Source organism: Frankliniella occidentalis, unplaced genomic scaffold (genome assembly GCF_000697945.3).
Source record: "Frankliniella occidentalis isolate FOCC.00 unplaced genomic scaffold, Focc_3.1 Scaffold89, whole genome shotgun sequence".
In the NCBI taxonomy this organism is placed as follows: Eukaryota; Metazoa; Arthropoda; class Insecta; order Thysanoptera; family Thripidae; genus Frankliniella; species Frankliniella occidentalis.
The window spans coordinates 549,608-562,159 of record NW_026267218.1 but is presented as its reverse complement, the minus strand read 5'-3'; the positions used below and the strand labels follow the sequence as shown (position 1 = coordinate 562,159).

General features: G+C 56.8%; 1 protein-coding gene across 1 annotated transcript in view; it reads left to right on the top strand.

Moving 5' to 3' along the window:
* The window catches only part of LOC113209361 (T-box transcription factor TBX20-like), an 84,358-nt gene that overhangs the window by 6,805 nt on the left and 65,001 nt on the right, over window positions 1-12,552 (top strand). Inside the window, exon 2 of the mRNA XM_052269319.1 lies at window positions 4,220-4,655. Within this exon, the coding sequence (XP_052125279.1) occupies window positions 4,220-4,655 (436 nt within the window). The remainder of the gene's footprint in view (window positions 1-4,219; window positions 4,656-12,552) is intronic.

The following is a 12,552-nucleotide window of genomic DNA, read 5'->3' as shown; positions in this document are numbered from 1 at the left end:
CACGCCCCACCACGCCCCACCACGCCATGCCACTCTCCGCAACGCGAGGCGCCGCCCCCCTCGAACGGTCTGACACCATAGCGAGCACACCGACCGACCGCTCAGCAGCGCGAGGCTCTGCTCGGCTGAAACATCTTTGTTGCCTCGATAAAATTGTCCAAGCTTTTATTTTGATGTTCGAACATGTGAGACCTGAGATCAGGGCGTTTTGTGTCCTTTTAATTTGCTTTCGTTACTTGGGGATGACTGAGTGTGGCTTATTAATGGAGTCGTACATTTATAATGTGACCAAAAATGTCGTATACAGTCGTCTTCCCCACGTCGTTGTAAGAAATGCCTGAACAAATATGGGGCCCTTTTCTTTGTCTAGTGTCCGTTCTGCTCGCTGCCTCTGGCTCCACCCCGCGGCCGCCCAAGAACTGCTCCCTCTTTTTCCCCGGACGCCTCTCTGTCTGCTGCAGAGCGCAACGTGCACACCTTGCGAAAAAAAAAATTATGAGAATTTTCGTTTATTTCAGGTGGTAAAATGGAAATTTTAATTTGTTTTAACGGCCGTAGGTGTGTGCGTCGGCGTGTATGCGTTTCTGTCCCTGCGCTGTGTGTGTTCATGTGTGTGTGTGTGTGTGTGTGTGTGTGTGTGTGCGCGCGCGCGCGCGGGTAACTAACTCATCGCCCCTTGCGCTGTTATTTCGACATGTTTTCCGTGTGAACAGCAGCGGTGCAACTGCGGGTGCAGGGCCGGCCTAAAGTTGCAACAATCGCATCTGTGTGTGTGTGTGAGAGAGAGAGAGAGAGAGAGAGAGGGGAGTAACCGTAACAGAGAGGCACACACTCAGTAGAGTATACGTAGGACCTTTTCCTCCCTGCTACGTCCTCCGACTTCAGTCAAAACTCTCCCCTCTCTGCCAGTCGCACTACAGCAAGGGGAGAGAAGAGAAGACGGTCTACAAGTCCGCACGTTGAGCGATGGCAACAAAAATAAGAAACTGTAGAAACTAAGTACGTTACCCCGCGCGCTGCCTGTGTGATGGAGTCATCCTCACGGTATGGTGCCATACTCGCGGACTTGTTGTTCTTCAGCCGCCGCGTCGGCTTCCTTTATAAAGGGCTGTAAGTACCTCATGACTGCTGCTGCTGCCGCTGCGGAGCCCTTGTGGCTCCCTACGTTGGAGGTCAAATGCCATGAGGTGGGGGAAGGAGGAAAGGGGGGGGGGGGAAACCCTTAGGGAGCAAGGAGAGGGGTACGTACACCACCGTCCTGGTACCAATCGAACGCCGCGAGCGTCGTCAGGTGTGTGTGTGTGTGTGCAGAGCCGCGGCGGGCCCCTGGAGAACAATACCCCATAACTGCGGCGCGTTTTACGAGCCGGTCGCCTCTTTGTCCGGCCCGTGCCGCGGTGCCCAGAGGGCGCTGCCTGGAGCCGCGGTGCCGGCCGACCACTGAACAAAGTGAGCAATCCACACGTTGAAAGTACGCGTAACATTTTTGTGCGATTTTTTAATAAATTATTATTTTTCATTACTGTCGTTTTATTTTTATGCGAGAATTTTTGTGTGCGAATTTTGACGTGGGCTGCTTTGTATGAGTTTCTCATGCCAGTTGTAAAAGCGCCAGGTAAATTTCCAGCATTTTTAAAACCAACAAATAATAAACTAATAATTAAACATTCGGACGAAACTGGATGAGTTGTGGGGAGCAGGCACCGCCCAAAGGCGCAAATGATGAAAGAAAAGGAAAGACGAGTAGTGTTGTAGTGGAAGCAGTAGTAAGGACCAAGGGAGGCGGGCGGTGGAAACAAGAGAAAAGAAGGAGTTGGTGGTGTCGGGGGAAAAGAAAAAATTGTATCAAGGGAGGCGGCGCCTCAGCAGCAAGCGCATCATAACACAACGGGGGAAACATTGAAAGTAGAGCAGAGCGAGGCTGAGGCCTGGCGGCGCACATCAAAGGGGCAGTGCATCTGTTACAGTGGCAAGACTGGCAGCCCGGCGGCGGGGCGGGGCGGAGCAGAGCAGGGAAGGGTTTCCTCCTGCCGTTGGTAGGCCTGCCCTGCCTTGCGGTGTCGGCTGCTTGAAGCTCGACGCGCGCGCTTGCCCGCTCGGCCACGGCCTCTAAATTCATACCTCGCCGCTGCTCCGAGCCGCCGCCGCGCCGCCGGTAGTTTTCTAGAGAATCACAGTGTTCAGCGCTAGTTTGGTCGCGGGCAGGGGCGTGGCCGCCGGTGCCCAGGGCGGGGACCACGAACATGTTAATACCGTGGTTTGTGCTCGGCCAGCACCGCCGCCCCGCCGCCCCGAGGTGTCGTCCTCCTCTTATTTTATATCGTAATTGCCTCATCTTGCGCTTGTTTTTTCCTTATTCTTTTCACACCGTACGGAGAGAGGAGAGAAGAGGGCGGCGGCGGCAGGCCGCGCCGGCACCGAGGTCGATTACAGGCCACGCCAAATTAAAGATCATGCCCCGGGATTTAGAGGGAAGGAGAGAGAGAGAGAGAGAGAGAGGCTGTCTGGCTAATGCAAGTTGGGGAAACTGCAATGAGGTTTTGACTTGGGATCTTTTACCCTTTTTTACTCTCTCTCTCTCTCTTTCTCTTTCTCTCCCTCTCCCTCCCCCTCCCTCCCTCCCTTGTGGTTCTCTAAAGAGTTTGCCTCCTTATTTCCTGCCTTGTCGAACCCTTTTTCTTGTTTTTGAATTCCCCGCGCGGCCACCGCCGCCGCGCCGACGCGTTGCCCCTGGGTATCTATTCCCCGTGAATGGGGCGGGTTCATTCAATCGGGTTCTCACATGATGCGGTAGTCTCTCCCACTCTGTCTCTGTCTCCTCTCACCTCTGTCTCTCTCTCTTCTCGATGGCGGCGGCGAGATATCGAACGGTCAGACTCAGTGAGAGAGCAGCGCGCGGCGTTGGTAGTGGGGGGTGATCTGTCGAGATTGAGATAAAAACGGAAATATTTCCAACTGGACTTCGAAAGGAGGAGGGGTTGTGTAAGGCTCTCTGTATGGGCGGCTCTGGAGTGGCGTCCGAAAGCGCCGGCCCTGGAGCCCCTCGCGATACACTAGGCGACACGGCGCGCCGCTCTCGGACGCCACCGCACGGGGAAGTACCACAGAGCGATAAATAATCCTCCCTCGCGCCCGCCTGTGGCCGCCGGCGCACGATTTAAATGGCTATTTGTCTGGTGTGCGCTATGGGCAGAGAGCCCCGGCAGCCAAGCAGCCCAGCGGCGGCGTGCCGGGAACACTTTCTTCAGCTGCGAATAATCAGGGGGGTCGATCACACCAAGGGCGCACCTCACATACTCGCACGGGGTGCATCATGCACCTCCCTCTGTCTCTCGATCACTCTCTCGCTCTCTTCGATATCTCGCTCTCTTCGATATCTCGCTCTCTTCGATATCTCGCTCTCGTCGATATCTCGGTCTCGTCGATATCTCGGTCTCGTCGATATCTCGCTCTCTTCGATAGCTCGCTCTCTTCGATATCTCGGTCTCGTCGATGTCTCGCTCTCTTCGATATCTCGGTCTCTTCGATATTTTGCTCTCTTCGATATCTCGCTCTCCCGCCCGCTCTGTCTCTTCACTCTATCTCCCTCTTCCTCTCCCTCGTTCCCTCTCTCTCGCTCCCTCTCCCTCCCTCTCCCTCCCTCTCCCTCGCTCCCTCTCCCTCTCTCACGCACCCGCGGTCCAGCGCGGGCCGGCCGTGCTGTGCGGTGGAAGGGAGATGTTTGGGTGGGCGTGAGCAGCGCTCTTTGCCGCCTTGTAATCTGAGCGGGGCGCGCTGGCCGCGGCGGACACGGCGGCCGCCCGACGCTGCCCGGGGGCAGGACAACTGGAGCTGACTGCATCCGGAGCAGTGCAGTGGACATCACGCTAACCGTGTGGTGGCGTGGCGTGTCCGTCAGCTTTGGACAAGTGGAGGAAGAAGTGGAAGAATTGAAAGAGACGAGCGGGGCTCCTATGGTCAGGAGGCGGCGGCGGCGTCCACGCCAAAGGCGGCGGGCGCGGCGCTTAGGCCATAGTGTTACACTAATCGACGGCCAGATTGCCGGTCTCATGGCTCGAGGTGTTCGCCCGGCCGCGCGCTCTCGCTCGCACGTACGGCTGCAGTCGACGTGCCTGGGAGGAATGTCCGAGCCGAAAATGTGTGCGTCGGGCTATAAGTGCCGGTGTCCGTGAGCGGTGTTTTCCTGTTGCTGACGTCCTTGTGTCTCTCTGTGTTGCAGATCGGATATCGCGGAGAGAGCTGCGGGACTCGGGGGGTCGCGGGGGCGGGGGTTGCAGTGACGAGGACCTGCCCTCCAACGAGGAGGACGCGGACGTGGACGTGGAGGAGTGCTCCGAGGCCGAGTCCGTGAGCGGCGGCAGCTCGGGCCGGCCGGCCGGCGGCGGCCACCGCGCCGCCTCCAGGGGCTCGGCCTCCGGGGGCGGGGACGCCGCCGACGGCGACCTCGACGCCGACCTGGACGCGGACGCGGACGACGACCGCGAGGACGGCGACTCGCCGTCGCCGTCGCCCAAGGCGGCCGCCGCCGCGCTCCGGAACAAGTCGCACTGCAACTGCCCGGAGCTGCTGTCCGTCGACTGCCACCTGGAGACCAAGGAGCTCTGGGACAAGTTCCACGACCTGGGCACCGAGATGATCATCACCAAGACTGGGAGGTGAGTACCGTCGTTGTGGGGGGTCCCTCGGGGGGTCCCGGACGCGCCCTTGCTTGCTACGCGTGTTGCTCTGGCAAGTGTCGGGTGTGGTGTGTCTGCTCGGGATGTATGGCAGCAGCAGCAGCAGCAGCAGCAACCTGAAGCCGCTGCCTGCGCATCGGGTCTAATCTTACAGCACATTACAGACGCTAAGTCGACGCCGACCGGGTCTGCCCGCGCTGCCCCCACCCTCATGCCCCGGGGATTTGGGGGAGACGCGCCGCGCGCCGCGCGCCAGCTGGTCAGCAGGACCAGGCGCTGCTGCTTGTGACCGAATCGCTTGGACACGGGGTGGCGGGGAGACGACCGAGTGACGTACACATAGGCCGATTTCGTGTATTCCGCGTCGGTGTGAAACCAAATCTCTTCTTTGCCGCGCGCTGCATGTCGCGTCACGGAGATGCGCCGCATATCCCACCACCTGCAGGTCGAGTAAAGGGGCGCAGGCGTGTAGTTTTGTTGTCGCTCGCTTCGACATATCTTTGACAGGTCGAGGGGGGGCGCTGTTCTATAAATCGCAGGGGAGGCTGGGTTCGGTGACTGTCTAGAAGCTAGTCCGGAGATGTCACCCCTCCCCCTCACACCCACCGCCCCAACTCCAACGCTCCTGCTCAATTCGTACGAAAAACAAAGAAAAAACCTCTTAAGGCTTTCACGCCTTGGTCGCCGTCGTCATCGGCGAGGTGACTCTGCTCGCTCGGCCCCCGGTTGCACTCCGCGGGGCAGCCGTGCGGGACGCTCCTTCTGATCGGGAGAGCGATGCGCGCGTCGCGTCGTCACGGCGACTTCCTGGTGCTGGCGGAGGAGGAGGCCCTCCCGACCTTGGTGGGCATCCTCGCCCTCATTAGGAAGAGCTTGTCATCAACGCAGGATTACTTAGTTTATCAGAATATGAAATCGCACTGCTGGGCCGGGATGACTTGAACTTTTTTGGGTTTATTTTTTTTGTGTGTTTAAATGTTTTTTAAAGATTCTTCCTTTTTTTGTGGGTGTTTTAGAGGCGGGTGGCACTTGCATTTTGTGCACAATTGAGAGGGGAATATAGGAAGGGAGAGGGGGTGGGAGGCACCGAGAGAATGAGAGAGAGAGAGAGAGAGGGAGAGATAAGGGGTATCGGTGGGCCATCGGTGACACGTAAAACCAACAGCCCGAGGCCGCCGGTGGGCCTCGCTGCGCTCGTGTTTGGTCATTTGGGTCCGCTGTGGCGGAAATGGATTGCATCTTAATTTTACAAGCGATTAATCATGAATAAACATGGAAGTGGCTGGCCGGGCCGGGCTGGGCTGTGAGAGGCCGGGGTGGCAGGCCAGACACAGCTTAGCCGAGCCTTATCGCATAAGTCAATCTCAAAAGTGTTTACATTAACGTATTCATCATGTTTTCGCCGTGTTTTTTCTCCCTCTCGTCTTCACGGCGGTGCCGGCTTGTAAAAACACTGGACAACTGTAAGCCAACCCTTTAGACCAGCCAGAGGCCTTCCGTGTGTACCTCCTGGTCGTGCAAGGAAAAAGTTTGGGGTGACGCGATGAGCGACGCGTCGGTGCTTCCCCTTCGCTTACCACCCCCTTTCACTGCTTCCTCGGAGCGTTCCCGGTGACGTCTTTTCCTCCCCTTCCCCCCCTCTCCTCACTTTTCCTCCCTCTTCCTCTTCACTTCCTCTTCGTCCTCCTCTTCTTTCGTTCACCGCTTTCGCAATCCTTTCTCTTTTCTTTCGTTTCTTTTTCGTCCTATTTCCCATTTCCCTCTTTCTTGTCCTCCTCTCTCCCTTTCCTCTCTTCCTCTTCCCGTCTTTTTCTCGCTTCCTCTCCCTCCCCTGGCCTGGGGCCCGTCGTCCTGCTCAACCACCCTTCTACCCTTCGGATTGGATCGTCGAAGCGTGACAAACAGAAACTTCACGCTCACACTCTTGGTGGGGCAGCGGGCCTGCAGGGGCGCGCGGGGTCCCTGTGCCTTCTGTCGCTGTGATCGCTCTTCCATATGTCAGCGACAAATTGAGTTCCTTGCGCACGGATTTGTAGACTGGGAGAGCGCGCGCGCGAGAGAGAGAGGGAGGGAGAGAGAGAGAGAGTTGCGCCTGCAACACCTTTCAAGAGTAAAGAGAAGAAACAAAAGAAGCAGTCAAACAAACTACTTTACTTACGCCGCCGCCGGGGCGCTCTGCTTCGCCGTGCCAAGGAACAAGACCGGCAGCTGATAGTGAGAAAAGCAGAGGGATAAAATCGCGCCGAGGAACAGCAGCGGCAGCAGTGGCGGTAGCGCGGACCCTTGACGTGGCCCCGACCCGCTACATGACCCAAGGAAATCACAACAGCGCTACAAACATAGCGTTAAATTAACCCACCGCGCTCTTCGCCCCACCTCGCCCCGCCCCGCCCCACCCTGCCCCACCCCACCCCGCAACGGGACGCATTGGGGCGATAAATGTGCAAGCGCGACTGGCGCCCACTGATATGATTAACCCCACACCCTCTCCGTCTCTCTCTCCTCGCTCTCGCCGCTCCCTCCCCCTCTCGTGACCACGTCCCATCCCTCCAGCACGGCGCGCTGCTCCGCCCGGCCCGCCCCCGACGCCGTCCTCGGCCCCTCGGGAGCGCCGACAAATGACCCTAATTCCACTCCGTTTATAACAGATTTGCACAATTGAGACATCGGTCACCCCCGCGAGTGAGAGCGGGGCGAGCGGGCTGGATTAGGGTGAGGTGGTCTGTCGAGGGGAAAGGACTTCGAAATGAGCTGAACCTCTCTGTTTAGTGAACCTTTCTGCATGACCCTTTTCCCCCTTTATCCCGATATTTTTTAAATCCGTTCCTTTTGGGTGTCCTAGGTACTTATTGGGTTGTTTTGGTTTTGCGTCAATATTCGACCTGCCACTTGTTTGGTTTTCCCGCTACGGTTTTTGTGGACCCCACTTCTAGTGGTTGCTGCCCCACTTACCACTTCCCTTCCACTTGGTGCCCTTGCTTTTGTTTCCGTTTCAATTGGTACCTGTCCCATGTGGTGCTTGCTCGCCTGCCGCGGTGCCCTTCCACTTGGTGCCTTACCACTTTACTTGGTGCCTTACCTTACCACTTTACTTGGTGCCTTACCTTACCACTTTACTTGGTGCCCTTCCACTCGCCTCACTCACCTCCTTGCGGCACCTTCTTCTACTTGGCCCCTCACGCCTTGTGCATCTGCTTTATTCCTGACACGCCCTTCCCGTTTTCTTTGCCGACTTCGCCACCTTTTGCCGCCCCCTTTGCCACCTTTTCTGCCGCCGGCCTCCCGCCGCCTCGGTGTGATGCGATCGCGGGAGGCGCGGCAAGCTCGGCGGCGGCGGCGGCGGTTTCAAAATTGAATCATGATTCGGGCAGCGATCAGCCACTCGGCAATAAATCTAGCGCGCGCCGCGCCGCCGCGGGTGAGAGGGGAGGGGATGAGGAGGAGGAGGGAAAGGACGGAGGGAGGGGAAGGGAAAAAACTAGGGACCGGCGAGAGGTGAGTGGCGGCGGCGGGGAGGAGAGAGAGATGGTATCGCTTATTGATGTCTAATGGGACGATTATTGCGCAGTCGATCGCGTCCCGCGCGCCGCTCTTTGAGCCGTCGCTCGCACCGCCGCACAGCGCATGTCGGGGAAGTCCCTGCTGCACGTGGACGCAGCGCTCGCCAAAAGGACTCGGAGAAATTATTTTCTCCCGCAAAAGTAGCATCGTGCTGCTGCTGTTAATGTCGTGTTTACAAAGTGGACCCACCCACCCTGTACGGGGTGAGTTCGGCTGTGAGTTGCTGTCAACAAGACGGCGGCATCATCAGCAGCAGCCGTGTGCTTGTCTGTGTGTGTGAGTGTGTGTCGTCGCTCCTGCAAAGGCGTGTGTGAGTGAGAGAGAGAGGAAAGGGGGGGGGGCAGAGAAGGTCGGCGAGTTTGTTGCGGTTTCCGAACGCCCCGGCGGGCCTGCCGCCCTGCCCCCAAACCTTCCTTATAAACCTCTCTCGCTGCCGCCCTAACGCGCCGCTTCAGAGAGGGAGCGAGAGAGAGAGAGAGAGAGAGAGAGAGAGAGAGAGAGAGGCGGCCCCTTTGAGGTGCAGTCCGGTAACACGCATGGTGCAGCTATATTACTGACTGTATTCACGCCCAGCAGCCACGCCCCCCTCGCCGTCGCTCTCGCCGTCTCTCTGCGTCCATCGGTCTTTCTCTCTCTCTCTCTCGACCTCTGGCTCTCGATCTCTGGAACCTTGTCTCAGCACGCGTTTGCTCCGGAGATATTTGTCTGATGGAGCAGCACTTGCCCATCGTCGCCCATACCGTTGCGTGGCCGTTTAGAAATGCCAACCCATCAAAAAACAGATTTGCGGAAAAAAAAAACAGTTTTTTGCAAATTTTTGAACCTGCTCTGGGTATGTAAATGTGAACGAGTAACCGCAACACCCGTGCGTGTTCTGCCCCTGCTATCAGTGCTTCACACCTCCGTCGTGCCGTCCGCGGTTTCTTCCCACCAATTTTCCCCACCCCCCCTCTTCTCCCTTCCACGTCGCTAACTTCCCACCCTCCACTCCCCGCCCCCGCTACCTTTATTATTTCTTCCGTTTTCTTTTCATTATTCGTAAAATAAATGCGCGGGCGAAAATGAAAGGTGTGTAGGAGCGGGAGGAAGAGGAGGCTAGTGAGTGGGAGAGAGAGAGGGAGAAGGGGGAAAAAGGAAATATGTGTGTATGCTTGAGCAGGAGGGCCTCCACCGCCTTGTACATTTATGCATGAATTCATCACTCGTAATTACCTGCGGCGGTGGGACTGCGCGGGGGGCAGTACTGCCAACCTCTTCATCAGGCACTGCGTGGCCAACCTCGCCACCATACCGCAGGTTTTGGTGCGCGCGCGACTTTGAACCCGCGTGCCAGTGGTGCCAACTGCTCAAACAACGCCAATTTTTTATTTTATTTTTTCGTCTGCTCGGCGTACCGTGTCGTCGCTTTGGGTACGGTCCCTCGGGGGCAAGGCCCCGCAGGCCATCAGCGCGCCTGGCCCCGGCCGGGGGGCGTGTCCGGGAGGGTGCTTGGACCGAGCCGTCTGGAAATGGCTTTTCTCACAGCGGCAGGGCGAGGCTCGGGCCGAGCTGCTGAGGTGTGAAGTATCGCTAATTTGTCACCTCTCTGTGTGAGAGATGTTGCCGACGCCGCCGACGCCTAGGAGTCAGCAGCGCAAGGGGCCCGACCCGTCCGTCCCGCCCCAGTTCCAGTCTGGGGCGTGCTCGTCGTAATGTGTTTGGTGTTTGCTACGGTGTGTGTGTGTGTGTGTGTGTGTGTGTGTGTGTCTAACGCCTGGGGTAGACGACCTCCTGGTTTAGCAGGTGATGAGTAAAGTATTTATTTTATACCCTGTCCCCAGAATTACCAAAACTATATTTTGTATGAATTCTACCTCAACCTTAGCACATACGTGTGTGTCATTAATTTGTATTTATATACATATATATATTTTTAATAATAAAAGCAAAATCGGCTAATTATGCCCTTTTGCAAAAGCTGACGGCGGCCTGCATGTGCTATGCCATCAATCATGAGGCAGGAGCAGTTGGCTTGTGCCAGACAGACTGGACCATCATCGCAACACTTTGTTGTCCTTTAACGACTAGCTCTGTGATATGAATACGTTTCGCTGCACACCTGCCGTGTGGCGGCGCGGGGCGTGGAGGTGAGGGGAGCTGTCATTTAGGGGCCCTATCATTACGCCATGGGCCTCGCCATAGCAGCGCCGCCACCGCGGCAACAGCCCGGGCAGTCGGCGTGAAAACAACAAAAAACAAAACGAAAATGGACGCGCGAAAAGTCGAGCGTTTTTAAGCGTCCTTTTGGCCCCGGGGTCGTCGTCGTCGGGCAAGGAGTACTGACATGAGGGGCACTGGGTGGGCACTGCCATTCACAGAGGGAAAACGACGTCCTAATAACGCTAGACTAGACCAGACGACACTATGACAAGCTTGCCAGTAATTAACGATGTATTTGCGAAATCACCCGACACGGTTGTAGCACTGGCTTGTTCCTGTTGTTCAAATCTCCCGCGCACCTTCGGCCACAGCAACTGAAATTTCCTCATTTCCGGTCGGCGCCCGGTAATTCCCCCGGTGTCGGTGGTGAAGTATCCGGGCGGCAGGCTGGTGTTATGATCACCTCCGGGACAGGCGTTGATTTCGGCTCGGACTTCACAAAAACCTTGTTCGTCTTTGGTGCTCGCCGCGGCCGCCTCCTGGGCACCACGAGCCGCTCGCGGAGCTTCCGAGTACTGCCGTGCTGTGCGACCATCGCCTCCCCATTTTCACAACGTTCTTTTTATTTCCATCATATTTTTTTTTCCGCTTCTCCTCCACCTTCCATCATTTCTCGGTCGCCTCGTTCACTAACTTCTCTTTCCCAGAGTTGTTGACCCTCCGACATAATACACACGCTTTGGTGTGTGAGAGGCGCCGGCGATTGAACCGGGGCGCGCTCTCCGACCATACCGCTGCTATCATCGATTTCACAGGTGTAGTGTTAGGAATGATCTCGCCAGCACGCACGCACACTCACACATTCACACACACACACACACACACACACGATCGGGAACACATACGTGGCTTTCTACTACTGCAAGATGCCCGCACCGCATCCCCCCAAAATAAAGAATGAACGGAGCTGTTATATTAACATTTTGGGGAGATTTCTAGCCAAGCCCACTTGTCATTTTCAAGTCTCTCGTTATTTTATTTATTTTTTTTTACATTTGAGGCAGGCAGGGTATAGCTGGAACTCCTTTCTTGTGGAAACCATGCATGACATGTGGCCACCCTCACACTTGTTCGAGGGGGAGCAGAGTTGGGCTGTTGACCCCGGCGCCTCACTGACACCAACCCGTCCCGCCGCGGCTGCTGCTGCTGCTTTAGACGCAATTATCACACTCATTATGATTTGCCTCCATCAACGTCAGCACTGGCCGAGGGGCGGCACAGTGGTGGTGCGGGGGCGGCCCGGGGGCGGCGCGCCGGCCGGCCTAACAAGCCATGACGGTCGTGAGCGGCACACCTTAGAGTGCGGCACCGCAGCAAGCCTTATGGCGAGTGCCACGTACCCAGGAACACTTTTTATTTTGATTATGGCTTACCGGGGTAGGTGTCTCGTCGCGTGGTCGCCTTCGCTCCTTTCGTTTTATCGTTTTCTCTTAATTTTGTTTTTATTAGTTTTTAAAATTTTAAATTTATTTTTATGATTAATGATTGTTACCGACGGCTCTTTGGCGCGTTGTTTGTTGGTGTTGTTGCTGCTGTCGTTAGTGCTGTTAGTTCTGAGGATGGTGAAAAACGCCCTAGGCGCCGCTGCTGGTGTGCACACCCCACACCAGATGCAAGGCGACCGCCGCCGCCCCTGCCCGCCTCCGCCCCAGACCGCCCCCACCTCAGCCAGCCCCGCACATCGGCTAACGTGTCATGTTCGTGATCTCCTTTCAATCATCTTTCCACCCGCCAAAGTCTTTTATAAACGCATCCCCTTTTGTTTTTATCGTTTCCATTGTTGTTTAGGAAGCGAGTGAGGATGGGGCGGAATAGGGGGCGCGTCAGCGAAAGCGACCGCAGCGGTAGCAGCAGAACGGACGGCCGCCACCGGAAACCGCGCGCCCCGCCCATACCTCGGCGCCCGCGAGAATTTTGAAATGAGAATGCGTGACATGTCGGAAAAGTATATACTGTAACAGAGCAGGGCGCAGCATTTTCAGAGTAAATGGGAAAGTAATAACGGAAAAGTTCTCCGCGCCGCGGCGCGTTTATCGCCGTCACGAAGTCGCGCATCGCGTTAACTCGCGGCGAGTTAGCGGCTGACGAGAGTCATATCGTGCGGGCCACCCCCTCT